The sequence below is a fragment of the Parus major genome, chromosome 1A (assembly GCF_001522545.3).
Source record: "Parus major isolate Abel chromosome 1A, Parus_major1.1, whole genome shotgun sequence".
Classification (NCBI taxonomy): Eukaryota; Metazoa; Chordata; class Aves; order Passeriformes; family Paridae; genus Parus; species Parus major.
The window spans coordinates 69,124,398-69,141,187 of record NC_031773.1 but is presented as its reverse complement, the minus strand read 5'-3'; the positions used below and the strand labels follow the sequence as shown (position 1 = coordinate 69,141,187).

The 16,790-nt window shown below is 35.5% G+C and overlaps 1 protein-coding gene across 5 annotated transcripts in view; it reads left to right on the top strand.

Moving 5' to 3' along the window:
* Positions 1 to 16,790, top strand: part of ERC1 (ELKS/RAB6-interacting/CAST family member 1) — a 284,117-nt gene that overhangs the window by 137,862 nt on the left and 129,465 nt on the right. For all 5 annotated transcript variants that reach the window (XM_015627633.3, XM_015627634.2, XM_015627636.3 and 2 more), the window contains one exon: positions 9,650 to 9,785. In XM_015627633.3, the coding sequence (XP_015483119.1) occupies positions 9,650 to 9,785 (136 nt within the window). The remainder of the gene's footprint in view (positions 1 to 9,649; positions 9,786 to 16,790) is intronic.

The window sequence follows — 16,790 nt, the reverse complement described above, 5'->3', positions numbered from 1 at the left end:
ATTTATTTATATAGATATAGATATAAATATAAATATATTTATTTATATCTCAGTGACATAAAATCATCAGGCTTTTACCCCCAAAATGGACAGGTTTACATGATTTCAGAATGATCCTGCTAGCATTGCTTCCTTTATTTTTATTCCTTTATATTTATTAGCATCTTTTCCTTTATTTTTTACAAGACTGAATGCTCTTGTGAACGTATTTCCTTTTATATCAGAAATCCTCATGCACTGAGTTACTGCATTCATGGTGCTTTTGGTTTTAAAGTTTAATAACAACTGCTAAGTTTAATGCTTTTTGCTTGAAGCCTGGATTTTCAGTATTTGTCAGCTTAAATGTGTGAGCCATATCTTGCTATTTATTTTTAAACATTCAGCTATCAAGAGGACAGAATAATAATGTTCAACTCTTATCCCAAATTCCTGAAAATTTTTAGAAAGGACTTTCCTCTCTTCATAGCTTGTTTACATACATAAACATGTTTTAAACAACTCTAGCTTGGTTATTAATTGTCTAGTTTTCAAATTTTCTTCTCCTTACATAAATTTTTTGCTTGGATACAATGGCTAATTTTTACATTTGATTTTTGTTTTTAATTGTTGTTTGTATTGGGTATTGTTCTGGAAGGAATTAAAAGATCTCATGCCCATCTGAGAGAAAACAACTGCTGCATTGTGATTTGTTTTCTCTTCTGGCTAGTGGGAGAGCAGTTAAAAAAGACACATGTTATCTCAGATCACAGAAATACCCTCTGAAACCTCAATAAAATACCATTCATAAGGAAGATTTTATTGCTGTTTGGAAACACTTTTGGGAGCAGAGAGGCTGTGTGTGATCTGCTCCCAGGGTTTGTGAGCTGAGTTAAAGAGAAAAGCACCTTTGGGATTTCTTCCCACACTCTTAGGGCCAAATTCAACTCACCCAGCGTGGTGCAGGGACAAGGAATCCACACCATCAGCCCTTTTATAAATGTCATTTTTGGCTTTGCATCTGTTTGCTCAATTAACAAAAGCAGGCAAAAAAATACAACAGGACCAACTTATTTGTTGAACTACTGAATGCTTTTATTAAAGTCCTTAAAATATTAGTATTTTATAATTATAAAGTATTTTCCTTAACAAAGGAACACCCATGCCAATGTGTTTCAGGTTTATTTCAGAGTTCACCTGAAATTTGTGTTTTTAATGTTCCTAGCAACAATAAAAAGTTGCAAGGTTTTAAGGTTAAAGGTTTCATTTCTAGTTCAACTTGTGTCATCTTTCAAAACTAGATATCAAACCTGACATATAATTAACTTGATATTTAATCTTTGAAGTTTGATTTAAAATTCTACAGCAGTTATGAAATGATGGATTTATCATCAATGAATACATCATATGTGTTCATCCAGGTATTCATCATTTTCAGCACAGAACTTGCTTCCTAGGAATTTAAGTGTTTGGGAAGCTGCACATTTGTTTTATTCATCTTTTTTTTAGCTGCACATTAGCTGAACAAATAGGTGCAAAGGATTTTATCTACAAAACCATAATTAGAGATTAATGGAAACATGAGGTGCTGTTTACCAGAAATATTTAATGTCATGTATTTGGCCCTGTCTGAAAGTAAATCTTTGGTTTGCTTGATTTGATAGGGACTTGTTGCACTCAACATTTTGTTTAATCTCTGCTGATAATCCCTCAATTTTAGCCAGTTGGTTGGGTCAATTTTTATTTTCTTCTTTTTTTTTGAGAATACTCAGCAGCATTTGGCTGCCATTGTATGTGGCTGGAGTGACTGGAGAGCACCCTGGTTAATTCTGGTGGTGTTTCTTTAATTCCCTCATGAAATATTCCATGGAGATTAATGCATTTATAACTTACTCCACGTTATTACCTGGTAAACCTCATTGTTGCTAATGAATCAGGTGGTAGATTTCTTTTCCAAGGTGTCTCTAAATTAGGGGAGGGTTGGGATAACATTTTTTTTATTCTATTGAGTTCCTATGTTCCTCTGGCTTCCCCTATCTCATATCTTCCATCAGCTGTTTCTGGAAGAAAACCTTGGGGTTGTTTCAGCTGCAGGGATGTGCTGATGTGCTGAGTGCATCAGGAAATGTGCATTAGATCATGCAAATAATTCTTATCACTGAGGAAAGACAGTGAAGCCGAGATCTCCTTGAAGCCTTGACTTCAGCACCTCTTGATTCTGACACTCTTGGGCTCCTGTTCCTAAAATTTGGGGTGAGTTCCCCACAGCCTTCATCCCTTGCCTCCTCCAGTGCTGACCTGAACACATACTTTGTTTTTAGAAATCAAAGTTTCCAAGCCTCAGGAAATGAAGTCCACCCCCCATCCCTTAAAGCCACCGTGGGACAATTTGACTTACATGCAGCAGCCCAGTTAAATCTTCAGGATCTGAGAATATTTACCTTGGCATTCCTCACCTTGTGGCAGGAGCAGTGCAAAATGAAGAGAGGTTTTGGGAGAGGTTCACAGGCAGAAATACAGCTGAGTGCTGCACAAGAAGAGTTTAAGTGATTGGTCTTTTAGCCTGGATGCAATGAGCAGCAGAGGTGGTGATATTAAACTGAGTTTCTGAAGCACAGGGAAATTATTACTTCTTTTAGGCAGTAATTTAAAGCACCATTTTTGATCTTGTTACAACATTGAAAGTTGAAATATATATTATTATATTATATATATTAGTATATATTATTGAATATATTAAAATATATGAATATATTATTGAAAATAATATTTTGATCTTGTTATAATAGTGATAAACTACTCGAGGGCTGGAAGTGCTGTGTGCAGCCAAAGCCAAGGAGCAGCCCCAGATAACACTTGCAGCCCTTAAAAACAAACCCCAAGCTTAGGAAATTCCATGTAGACCTTCAACAGTGTGGAATTCCCCTGATCCTGGTTTTTCCATGCCTAAGATGAAGAACTTTGTTCAAGGCTTGGCAGCTTCCCTTGGGCTGTAGTCACTCAGCCAGATGTGGTGATGGGGCTGTGAGATGTCAGTCCTGTTTCCTTCCTCACTTATTTATCTTCTTTTCATCACTTGCTTTTTCTTGAGGTCAGACAATTAGGCTTTCCAAACAGTGCCATCATTCCCCATGATTTGGTGACCCTGAGGAGTTTTGAGCAATTAAAAGCCAAGTCAAAACCTTTCAGAACAGTTTTTTTCCCTTATTTTCAAAACAAAGCAGCATTTTTGGGCAGAGTTTTTCCTTAGTTTCCTTCTGCTATATGCCCCAGAATGTCAATATTTTTCTTTGTGTACCAAAACTACAAAAAAACCTGCAAAAAAAAAAAGCAATAAAACCCAAACAACTCAGCTGTGCCTCTGTATTGATGATCTTTTAAATTCAGAAGTTGTGGTTAAAGATACGGCCAGCTAAAATATTTTGTGGGGGAAGACCTTTGAAACAAAGACAAAGGAAATTTTGGGGTAAATATCATCGTTTGGATGCTGCTGTGTGTCTCTTAGGACTCCAAAGTGCTTGGAGAGCTTATCAGTGATAGCAGCATCCTCAGGGAGGGCTGTGGGGAGCAGTGACAGGACAGGAGGAGAAGGGAGCAGAGGATGCTCAGGACACCAGGAACAGGCTGAGGAGCACCATGGGGACACTGGAGCAGAGCAGTGGTCACAGCTCCCAGCCTGTTCCAGCAGGAATGTGTCTTTATGGTGATATTTCATGGCTCTCAGAAGTTCATTAGCTCTTTATTTTGGATGAGAAGGACAGTGCTCTCAGGGGAATGGTTCTGAAACAAGCAGGGAGTTGGACTCGATCATCTTTGTATCTCCCAACTCGAGATGCTCTGTAATTCTACACTACACATTGCAGAGCCTAACATTTCATAGCACAAGGTACTCTGACAATTCAAAACAAAGTAACTTATTAGGACATTGCATCCAGTTTTGGTGCAGGCTTTCTCAGTCACATTGACTGTTTTATCAATTTAAGTCATGTTGAGACACACAGTGTCCTTTAAAGTTCTTTAAAGTTCTTAAATGTTCTTTAAAGTTCTTTAAAGTTCTTTAAAGTTCATCTGTCCACCAGGATCAGTAGCTGCAGCATCCTGTGGGTGGTGGTAATGCTACAGCAGTGAGGGCTTGAGCTCAGCAATGCCTCTGACATGAAATATTTGTCAGCCTGATGAGTCAAACGAGGTTTTTTCTGTAGCAGAGCACAAGGTTTGTTCCTGATTCACTGTGAAATACAACCTGTGTGTGTGGACACTTCTTGTTGCAGGTTCTGTTTTCTGTGGTGGTTTAAAGCATTTTAAATGTTTGCTTAACCTGGATTGTTCTAAAAAAAAAACTGTTGTGGGTTAGCCACGTAAATGTGAAGGAAAAGTATATATATATATATACTATTTATATATATAAAATATAATATTCAAATTCAAATTAACTTATATTCTCAGTTAACATTTTATGAACTTCTCTTGAATAACATCTGAAATTATGTCAGAAAAGATAACCAGATGCAGGTAATAGCTTAATGTGTAGCATGAAAATCCATGTGAGGAGGAGACAATTAGCAGCTCTATGTGCTGATGTATATTACAGTAAAAGATAATGAGATTGGTGTCAAAATGAAAAAAAATATTGAGATTAGTACAGGAAAAAAATGATTTCATGAAAGCATTAATAAATAAAAGGGCCTATGTAGTAATTGGTCTTAGTGAGGAAAGGTTTTGCCAGGGAGAGATGGGTAACAAAGTCACTTGCCACTTTTCAGGAGTGCCTGCTGCTCCACTGCTCTTCTGTTGTTTATTTATTTATTATTATTTGTCTTCCTCTTCTGAAATCATTTTAAAATGGGAAATCTCTGCATTTGAAATTTTTTATTGCTTATTGTGATTGTTTGACTTTATTCCCCATGGTTTTGGGCTATATTTCATCACTGGAAATTCAAGAATTTCACAGAGAAGTGGAAAGGTGTGTCTTCTTAAAAGTGATTTTTTGTTTTATTTTGTTTTATTAAAGGAAGAGTAAAGCCATAGACATTAACAGTTGGTTTCAGTGTTCAAATTAGGAAATCTCAGGGCATTTTTTCATCAGGCACATGGCCTGAACTGGACACCCAAAATCAAAGGATGTGAAATGATTTATTCTGAATATCTTGGCCTGTCTTTAGCTGAAACACCTTGGAGCAAATGTTTTTAAATCAGAAACCTGAATTTGATTCTACTTCCTTGTATCTGATACATTACACTGTAACAGCACTTGGGGTGACTTGGTGTGAAATGGAGAAAAATTCAAAATAATGGAAAAGAGTTTTCACTTCTGAGGGCAAAATGTTTTAGCAGCTGGACTCTGAAAAAAGGATAGTTATCTTAAAATTGCTATTAAAAATGCAAAAGAAATTGTGATTTCCAAAATGAGTGGGATTCTTCACTGAAATTCAACATAAGCTTTCTCATTAGATTTTTCTTCTTTTATATATGACTATAACATTTTTGTTACTGGATTTGAGGTGACTCTGAGAATAAACATCTTTTGGGATGAGGTTCTTTTGCTCTTGTTAGTTTTGTTATTGTTTCTGCTGGTTCCAGTTAATACTTTCTTCAAAGCTTTATCTCACTGAATGTGACCTGGGACCAATTTAATTAAAATTGCCAGAATCCTTTCTCTCTTTTGCAGTCCTGTTTTTGCAGAGATGTTTTGGTAGGAATGTGTATTTATGGTAATATTTAATGTGTCTCTCAGAAGTTCATTAGCTCTTTATTTTGGCTGAGGAGCCCACATGCACATTGCAAATTGCTGTTTGCTGCACATTCAAACAGCAGTGCTTTCTAAAAACATTCATAAACCCCTCAGCTCTTGCCATCTTTGTACATAAGTCATTCTCTTTTTACTGTCTTTAATCTTGGGCAGGTTTTTCCAGTTTTAATAGAAATACTCTCAGAGAATAAGGTTGTTTTTTTTAAACTTAACTGTCCCTTTGATAGGGACCTGTGTTTTAAATCAATCTATATCTATATATGTGCAATTGCACTCAAAAGAGTTAAAAGAACATCAAGCTTACAAAATTAAGCTCTCAAACTGAGGGAGTTACAGAGCTTTGTTTCTTCCTTTCTGTTTCTTTCTTCCTAACAAGCTTCCTTATGCACATATATTATGAAAAAATTTCCTCCTCATAAAATGTCCCAGTTGCAGCATGCTGACTTCAGTCACATCCTTCTGTATGTTATTTTATTTTATTTTATTTTATTTTATTTTATTTTATTTTATTTTATTTTGTTTTGTTTTATTTTATTTTATTTTGTTTTGTTTTGTTTTATTTTGTTTTGTTTTGTTTTGTTTTATTTTGTTTTGTTTTGTTTTATTTTATTTTATTTTATTATTTTATTTTATTTTATTTCATTTAGTTTTGTTTTGTTTTATTTTATTTTATTTCATTTCGTTTCATTTAATTTTATTTTATTTTATTTTATTTTATTTTATTTTATTTCATTTTGTTTCATTTCATTTTATTTTGTTTTGTTTTATTTTATTTATTTTATTTTATTTTATTTTATTTTATTTCATTTTTTTCTTTTTATTTTATTTTATTTTATTTTGTTTCATTTTATTTTATTTCATTTTATTTTATTTTGTTTTGTTTTGTTTTATTTATTTCATTTCGTTTCATTTAGTTTCATTTTATTTAATTTTTTTATTTTATTTTATTTCATTTCATTTTATTTCATTTTATTATATTTCATTTTATTTTATTTCATTTTATTTTATTTTATTTCATTTTATTTTTTATTTTATTTCATTTTATTTTATTTTATTTTATTTTATTTTATTTTATTTTAATTTTTTATTTTAAATTTTTTTTAATTTCATTTTATTTTATTTCATTTTATTTCATTTTATTTTATTGTGCCAGTTCAGTATGTGGTCCAGTTGTGCACATTGTTCAGTGGTGGTGTGAAGAAGAAATTGTTTATAACAATCAGCAGTGTTTAAAACAACAACAGAACTGTCTCACTGAGCAGTTAATGGGGTGATACCTAATAAACCATTATTATCAGGAGGTCTCTTGATATTAAAATTAGGAGTAAGAAGTTTTTAGAGCTTCACAGAACTTTCATTGTCCAAACATCCAAGGGCTGTGGATTTGTGTGTGCTGAACCTTTTGCAGGATTTTTGCATGAGGGATTGCAAAAGTGAGAATTTCCATTGCTACACAGGCATTGAGGTGAGATGAAATGTGTTTTTCATGTCTCAAATTACTCCAAGCCTTTTTAGGTTTATGGATTTGGAGTTTCACGTGACCATCTCAGATTTATACAATTAAACAATTTGGGAAATTTTAGTTAATGCCATTGATACCTGCATTGCTTGAAAAGTTCATGGCCCAACTTTTGTTCCTTTTTGACATCAGAGATGCAGAGGGATAGTTGTATCTTGGACCTGATTCAAAGCCAGGTTAAATGGAGCAGCCTGGTCTAGTAGAAGGTTTTGTGAAGATTGATCTCAGTATCACAAACACTAGGTAACTTCCAGATTTAACTTTAATGAAGCTTATCTTTGTCTCAAAACATCTACCTAATATATTAGAATGTCATTCATTTTGGTTCAGACATGAGAAGGAAAATGTCAGTACTACATATCTTTATAATTACTCCTTTCTTTGAAATATTTGTTTGAAAATATTTTGGACCATGTAGGAGATTATCGATTTCAGACATATTTGGATGAGGGTTGGGGCTTTATTAATATTGTTATTAATATATTTATTATATTTATTATATTGTCTTATCTAACTAGGTGGTTATAGTAATAAAGATCATTTTCCCAATATGTGAACCTGGCTTTGCAAATTTATAAAAAAAAAAAAATCTTAATTTTCTAATTTTAATTTAAAAGTCGAGTAAAAATTCTCCTATGGAATTGAAAGTGTTGGACTGGCATATTTTCATTTTCTGCATCGATTTAGCTGTGCTTTCTGTGTGTATTTGATTGGACAAATAGAACCATGGATTGTACAAGCTGAGTTGGTGCCAGCATAATATTTCCAATAAGTTGTTTAATCACTGAGCAAGTCTGCTTTCAAACTGGGCAAGGTGCCCACTGCCAGCACTGGGTTAGAATAACTCAACAATTACACTGCTTGTGTTTAAAAAGCATCCTGACTGCAATCAGCTGGAACTCCTGGACAGGGGAGTTAAATATGCCAATAATCCTTTAACATCCTCAGAAAAGCACTTTCCTTTTTTATCGGTCTCTAGAGGCCATCAGCGCTTTTTCACCCTCATGGTTTGTTTTAGCACCAAGGAAAACTTGCTGAAAAAAGGAAATTTTTCCCAGCCTCAGTTGGCTTACACTGGGAAAAAGCAGAGCTCAGAGCTGAAGCCAAGTGTTTTTGGAGGAACTCAAAGCACTAACTGGTCATATGGCACATAATTGGAACATAAATATATCACAAAGGGATGTGCTCTTGATCATACTTCTGTTGTGAGATCTGAAGAAATTATTAAGGAAGGGTTGTTTGTCATCTGTTCTAAAAGTATTTCTGAAATACAGAAGGAACATTCTTCCCTGTCTGTGTGGATAACATACCAGATCTGAAGCTGGTGTATCATTCTGTTTCCTAAACACTAAATTAAAGAGCTGTCTCCACTACTTGCATGATGTTTTGGGGAAATCTTGCAACCCAAGAATCTGTCTCTTATTCCAAAATCCAAACTCCAGATATAATTATGGAGAAAAGGGCTGAGGAAGCAAAGCTAGCCTGTTTTGTTTTGATTGGACCAAAAGTTTAGACTGAAGTTCTCTGTGGTCAGGAGGCTGAGATTAAAGGGTCTGTAATTAGATTCAATATTCCATGTGTCTTAATGCCCTGAAAGGCCAAACCCTGGCTGCAGGCAATGGTTACTGCCAGGATCATCAAAAATAGTCCATAGATGCAAGTGAAAAGGAAATTATACACACTTCCCCAGACAGTTTGTTCTTACTCGTTGTGTCTTGTTTGTGTAAAAAAGAAGGGATGGGAAATCCCTCAAAATATCAGGAAAATGGACAAGAACTTGAGTTTGGAAAGAAATTGTTTTACTTCTGGAAACAGATTGCATAATTCTTGTAATCCTCTATATTCAAGTCACATTTCAGTATTTTTTATTTAGTAAATTCAGTAGTTTTTCCTTTCACTCCTGTTTCCCTCACATTAGGTACAGTGGTACCCAAAACAAAATAGGTTATTAGATGTCTGTGGTTTTATGTGTACATGTGTGTGTGTGTGTGTGTGTGCAGAGAAGAGTTTTCTTCCCCAAAGTCACAAGAGGACAGGTGCATCTTTTGATTAATAGTAATGAATAATAATATTAATGAATAATATGTAGTGAATAATAATAATATCTATACCAAAATAATAAATAATGAATAATGAATAATAAATAATGAATAATAAATAATAATAAATGATAATGAATAATTAAAAATAAAAGATAGATGACTAATAAATAAATAAATAAAAATAATAAATAATAAATGATAAATGATAAATAATAAATAATAAATAAAAAATAATAAATGATAAATAATGCTTTTGTAACAGTTGAGGGTGATGCTGGAGGATGAGTTTGGTGCTGCCTGTCCCCTGGCCTGGCTGATGGAAGCAGCTCTGGACCACGCTCTGAGTGCTCCTCTCTTTTGCAGGCAAGTTAAAGATCAGAATAAGAAAGTAGCAAATCTGAAGCACAAAGAACAAGTGGAGAAAAAGAAGAGTGCACAGATGCTGGAGGAGGCCAGGAGACGAGAGGATAACCTTAATGACAGCTCCCAACAGCTTCAGGTAAGGTGGGAACTGAATTAACACAATTGGGATGGGGGCAGGCTGAGCTGGCTCTTCTCATTTCTGTTTCCTCACAACATTTTACTGATTGTTTAAAAGGACACATCTATCCCACAGCATTTCACACAAAGCAGCCTGTCTCATTCCCTTCCCATCCTGCTCAGTTTTCATAGGAGGAAAATATACTTTTAACTGTCAGCTTGGTTCTGAAGTGCATCATTGAAATAATGACATCAATTCTGTGTTGAGATTGGTGTGGCATTTCTTTCTTCTCTGCTCTCCTAACAGCCTTTTTCTTTAGCTGTTTTGTGTATTTTCCCAGCTCTTCCTACCTTATACTGGTGTCTTTTCTTCAGTAAATGAAAGATAAAGGAGGTAAGTTTTCTTAGAGAAAGCTGGAATTGTTGTGGGCTAACTGGAGGTGTTTTCTAAGTGTAATCCTTATTTACCTCATGAATTCTTGGTGTTCTTACTGGTCAGTTGGCTTTATTTCTGAGGTGATCATGCTGCTCACAGAGTTATCTGGTTACTCAGATCTGCCCAGGCATAAGCAAGTCAGTGGTATAAAAGTGAAATATTCCCCAGTGTGTGCTGTGTGTTGGGATTAGCTGCAGGAGGTTGATCAAATGGTAAGTTTTCAATTGCTGTCATAAAAATATTGAATTAGTGGCTTGGAGTAGAGCAAAGATACCATGATGGTAAGTGTGGAGATAATAAACATTTTGACTGTGTTTTCTTTAATTGACAAAAATAACTTTCTTTTTGGTGAGTGAAAATAAGCATGGAAGCTGCACCCTACCCTGTAGTCTTGCATTTTGTAAATCTTTAAAGAGCAAGCCTTTCTTTGGTGTTTTCCTCTGTTATCCTAGGTTAAATCCTGTTTCTTTTTATCAGCCACCAATCTTAATACATCTAGAGTGAAGACACAGAACACATCCTGAGGGTTCTCTAGTAAAGATAAATTCTCTCCTTATTTCAAACAGAAACTCCTTGACTTTGTTCTGTGGGGTGCTGGGGGGATGTTTCCAGCTAAAACTTTGGGAGAACCACAGAAACATTTCTCCATGGGGATTGCTCCCAGAGTTTGTGGTTTTATCCATCAGCTCCAGTCCTGTATGTGCAGGGCACTGAAAGAGTTAAGTTCCAAGGGTATGAAAATGATTTCATAAGTGCAGACCCTTACAAAAGGCAGGAATGTGGGATTTCTACATCTGCTGATGGCTTTTGTGGCTGTAGTGCTGTGGCAGCTCACAAGGCTCTCCTTGTGTGGCAGCTACATTTAAATAACACAATCCTCCTGGTATTACTGAAATGTCTTTAAAAATTCCTAAACTACTACAATATTTGGTTAGATTTCTCTGAGTAAATCTATATTTCAAGTCTGAAAAGTCAGCTGGTGCTTGACATTTGCCTTGCAATTACATATTTATTTATTGAGTGACACCATTCCATCAGACCATCATCTTTGTTTTTATGTAACACTTCCAGATTTTAAAAGGGATGGCTTCCTTTTCTGGCTCTCCCCTACAAATAATCATTTTCCTTTTCATTTTTTCTACCTTCTTCACATATGTAACACACTGAAAAAAGCCTGAAATGTGTTTTGTCTCAGCTTCTATTTGCATACTGAAACCACTTTTTCTTTCTTTTTTTTGTCTTTTTTTTCTCTAAGAAACAGTAAATTATGTAAAATGTTTGTACTACACAGTAATGAGCAGGGAGTGATAGTTACTGAGAACTTTAAGTCCTGTTAAAACTCTTTTAGACCAGTTTCTGCTACATCAAGGAGATGGTCCAGCTTTGGTGGTAGCAGTGCTCAGAAAATAAATAGTGGAAAGAAATGATGCTGCTTTATATGAGGGTTCTTTAAGGATGTACAGCCACCCTTGCAATTATCCAATTCTTTACTTATAAAGTGTTTTAAGCAGTAGAGAGATCATAGATATAAAAATAGGAATAGCATGGATAACTTTACCTTTTTCCATTCAGGTTTTCCAGCTAGAGATCTCTGTAGAGCAGTGCAGTTTTTTGCATTTTGTTTATGTTGTGTTTTATTCTGCACTGGTGGCTGTGCTTTCTGTATAATTATATGCAAGTTTTTCTGACATTAAAAGTGGACTAAATAATGTATTTATTTAAATAATTTACATAATTTACATTATTTACATTAAATTATTATTATTATTTACATTAAATACATTTAAATAATGTATTTAATGTATTAAATAATTTAAGGTTGAAGTGTGATGTGATAGTCAACACTGAAGTGTACAAGTTATCATGGTATTAATGTTACTTGATTTTCCCTAGTGCTTTTCCTGCTTTTGTGAACATAATTGTCCTGTTTGTGTGGGCTGGATTTTAGGGAGCCTTTCCCCATATTCAGCACAAGGCTGAAGGGAATGCTTTCATTCACAGATGAAAAAGGTCTGTATGCTCTAATGAAAATATCAGGCCAAGGTAAAATATGGAGTGTTTAATGACAAGTGACAGCTTCAATAAAAGCTCCTTCCTTTAGAAGAGCCCTCTGTTTATAGCCTCCCTCTCCAAAGGACTGCAACATTCTGCTTTCCTGGAAGTAAAATTTACCCAGGACCACATTTCAGTTTGTTAGTAGTGGAGACCTGTCTTCTCTCTAGACCCTTAAAGGGCATTGCCCTGTAATCAATTAAAAAAAAATTCAACCTGAGAGGACTGTGGATATTTAACATCTTTATTTTTATGCAACCATTGTTGGCTTTGGGGTCAGGACACACAAGCACCAATTCCAGATAATTTTGGTTTTGGTGGTTTGGGCTGGAATTAATAATAAGACATTATGAAATGCTTAAAAATATATGATCTGCATGTTGTTTGGTTGACTGTCTGCAGTGCAGTCAAATAAAGAAATAAACTCCTGAGCACACAGTGCCCTCCTCTCCTCTCCTCTCTGTCCCTCACAGCCCTGTGCTTTCCTTCTTCCTGAGCCCACTAACAAAATGTTTGTTTATTCCCAGGGCTCTGATGATGCAAATCTGGTATTTTGGGGAGAGGGAGAAGGATGAAAACCATAACATCTCAATTCTAGTGAGATGGATAAATGGCTTTCCAAATTTATCTTTTCCTCCTGGGTTCCCTGGAGCCACAACTCTCCAGAGACCTGAGAGGTTGATGAGTGTCTGGTCTACAAGCAGGATAAAAAACCAAACAAATTGTTGGGTTGGAGCAGAACATTTTTGCTTGAAGTGACTAAAGCTTGGCTATTATGAAATAATTAATTATGAAAAATAATTGCTGTTTAGTCCTAAAAGGGTAACACTGAAATTTCATTATATTTGAATGGGTATTTCAAGCTGGCTTCTGAAAGGAAGGATGCATATTTTCTTGTTCTATCACTCTAGCATGTTCTGGAGTTTTTTTCCAGAGTTTTCAGAATATCTGTGCTGTGGGTTTGTGTTCTACTCAATCTGTGTTGCAGCAGGTACCCATCAGTCTCTAATTGCTGTCCAGATGATGTGTAAGATAGGTTTGAGTACTTCAGTGAGCAACTGTAGAAAGAAAGTAAACTTACTCCTTTTTTTGGGTTTTATTATTTAAATTAAGTTTAAATTATTTAATGTGTATTCCTAATCCATGAATTGTACATGCAAGTGTATGCTGTGATATTTTTATTTTCTTTTATCATATTGGAAAAACCTATCCTTCCAGGGGAGACAGCTCTACTTTTAATCTAAACAAATATGCAACTTTATGTTCAGTAAGGTTTTTTACTGTGATCCAGACAAAGCTCAATGAAATGGAGAGATGAACAAATACCTTCCCTTCAAATGAACCTTCTAAATTGATTAAATATCAGCCACAGTGGCCCAGGGCTGCCAAGTGTTTTAGAGGCATTTGGACAATGCCCTCAGCAGCATCTTTAACTTTTGCCAGCCCTGAGCTGACCAGGGTGGGCTGGGTGGCTGCTGCAGCTCCCTTGTTGTAATTAAGTGTTTGTTACAAACACCACAGCAAGTGCACTGCCAACACCCCAAAACCTGACACCACAAGTGGGGCCCAGCACATCTGAGCTCAAATCCATGAAGAGTTTCCTCCTGACATGCTGTGATTGGATTTCCATCCCAGCAAGACATAAAAATGAGATGCTGTCCTGCAAAAAAGATTTTCTCTATTGAAATGAAGAAGTGCAATGTGGATTTCAAGGGGTGGATGAAGTTTTTTTATCTCTTAACAGTAATACTATGCCACAATGAAAATTATGTTGTGTTCTCTTTTGGCTATTAGTAAAGAAAGATTATGCTTTCCTAATTAATATCTGAACTTGCTTTTGGACAGTGAGGACAAAATTGCTGAAGAAATGGTTCAAGTAAACCTTTCCAAGCTTAAAATTCAAGATCCTGAAAACTTTCTAGGCATCATCAGATTTGGAGCAAATTGGTTATGTTAATTAAATACATTAGGTGTTTTCCTGGGCTAAGTGACTTTCAGGTGGGGAGTTCCTCTCTCATTTCTCTTCCATATCGACCACTGCCATACCAGATTCCATCCTTGCCTGCCAGATGTACAGTGTACAGCTCCAGCTGTGACAGAACAGTCAGCCTGGCAGAAATGTGTTCTTTAAAGCCACCTGGCATCTGCAGGGTTTGCACAGAGAACAGCCTGACATATCAAACATCAATCTGCTCGCTGAGCTCACATGCACCTTGGGGGATTACTCACATCCAAATGTTCCTTTTCTCTCTCTTCCTCTCCCAGTCTCTTTTAGACATTAATGACATCATGGGGAGGTTTTGGCCTCCCTGTCCCTGGATAATTCTTTGTGCTGCCCAGCCTTGGAGGTGTCAGTGTTCCTTGGGCCATCAGCACTTACGCAAGTGCCTGCAATTCCACTGAAGGAATTCAGGTCTGGGTCATCCTCATCCTCCAGCACACAGCTCATGGCATCAATTGCTGAAAGGATTCCAATTCATTTTGCAATTCATTTTTAAAGGAAAATTTTTTAGTAGTTTTTGAAAGGATGAGTTTTTCTTGTCAGTTACCAAATAGGATGAAACTTAATATTGTTCCATGTTCTCAGTAATTTAGCTAAATGTGGTTCTGAGGTAATGTGGGTCGGTGTTTCAGTGGCTGCTTCTCAGGGTTATGTGGGACTTTTGTTAGTGAAAATGCAGCAAGTATGAACAAATACAGGCTCAGTCACACGTCATAAAAATCTAATTGAAATAGCTGTATGCAAATTTTTCCTCCTCTTTTATTTGGGCGGTGGTACCAATAGTTTTGGGATTAATTTATCCTCCAGCTCTTTCTCTCAGAGATTCTGTGACAGCTGGCTTTTCATTACAAAACAGGATATACATATGCAGTAGAAACATCAATATGCATCATGATTCATTAGTGATGTCATATTCCAGTAGGAATTTTCATTTCCATCAGCTTTTACAATACATTACAGAAAATACAGCGTTCACAAACTTTTCATTCCCTGTGTAGTCGGAGGGTTGTGATTTTCAGCACAGTGTGCTGCAGTTAATGGAGATACAGGCATAAATACAACCCTGGCAGATGCTTTGAGGAAAGCTAGCTCTTGTTCTGATCATGTCATAGCCCTCTGTCAAGAGAGCTTTTTCTTATCTTTCCTGGATGTCTGGGAGAAGTTCCAAAAATTATGACCTTTTAGCTACACATTTATTACTTACAGCAAGGGGAGTTTCTTGAGGGGAGGTGAGGAGGAATTAATTTGAATTGTAGCCCTTTTTTGGGAATTAAAAATCGTAATTAAGCACTCCTGGATGCATCTACTTTTACAGCATAGACAATGCATGAAAATGATGAGTAGAGGGCCTCACTTCAATGTATATGTGTGAAATATAGGAATTATAGACAAGACTCAGTTACTCTTCATTTGTAATGCTCTCTAACTGAAGAAAGGCTTAGACACTTTCACAGTTAGTGCCTTAATCATTTTTATCATTCAGCAAGACAGAAACAGGACTGAAAAGTTCATTGGCAGTGGGGGAATACTGCACAGTGCTAGCAATCAGCACATAATATGAAATAACACTGTTGTGCCATTATATTTTCACATAAAAGTTGCACTCTTGGATTTCCATCCCAGCAAGACAGTAGTGCACATAAAAATGAGCTTCTGTCTTGCAAAAAAAGATTTTCTCTATTGAAATGAAGAAGTGCAATGTGGATTTCAAGGAAGGGCATGAAGATTTACAAACAGATTGCCAGAATGTAAGCTGAACAAGGAAAGAAAAGCCAACAAAGACCAACAAGAAGCCCCACAGCATCTGCTCAGATGTTCTGTTCCTACAGAGATCAGTCATTTTATCTCTTGTGCTCTCACATGTGGGCCTGGCAGGCTCAGCAAGACAATAATTATTTACTTAAATAATAATTACTTAAAGGAAGCTTTCATACACTTTAAAGCTTAGGTGTATTTACCTGGGTAAATGTACCTGGGTCTGTTTCTAATACCAGTTTCCAGCTTTTCCTGGTAGAAATCCTGTACCTGTTTCTCCAAACAACTGCACACAAAGTATATGGTAGGAGGGGAAAATATTAAAAAAGTTTATTTTTACCTCTCTCATTTCTTAGTTTTCTTGGATTTGTTAGGCTTTGGTGCATTAACATTCTTAGTGTGAGCTGTGATCCACAAACAGTCGTGTCTCCAGTTTTATTGAAGCCATTTTTCTGATGAATATTTGCAAGGTCTAACTTGATTTTTGCTCATGTGTGCAATATTGCATGCTGAAGCACCAATAAAAAATAGACACTTTTGAACATGGGAAACAATTTGTCTCAGAAATGAATTGTAGAAAGAAGGTGCAGCTTTTTTTCTCTGTCTAAAACAGAGTATCAGAATAAATATATATATATATAAATAAATACATATATAAACACATATATAAATATATATAAATACATATATAAACATATATAAACACATATATAAATACATATATAAATACATATGTAAATATATATATAAACACACATATAAACACATATATAAACACA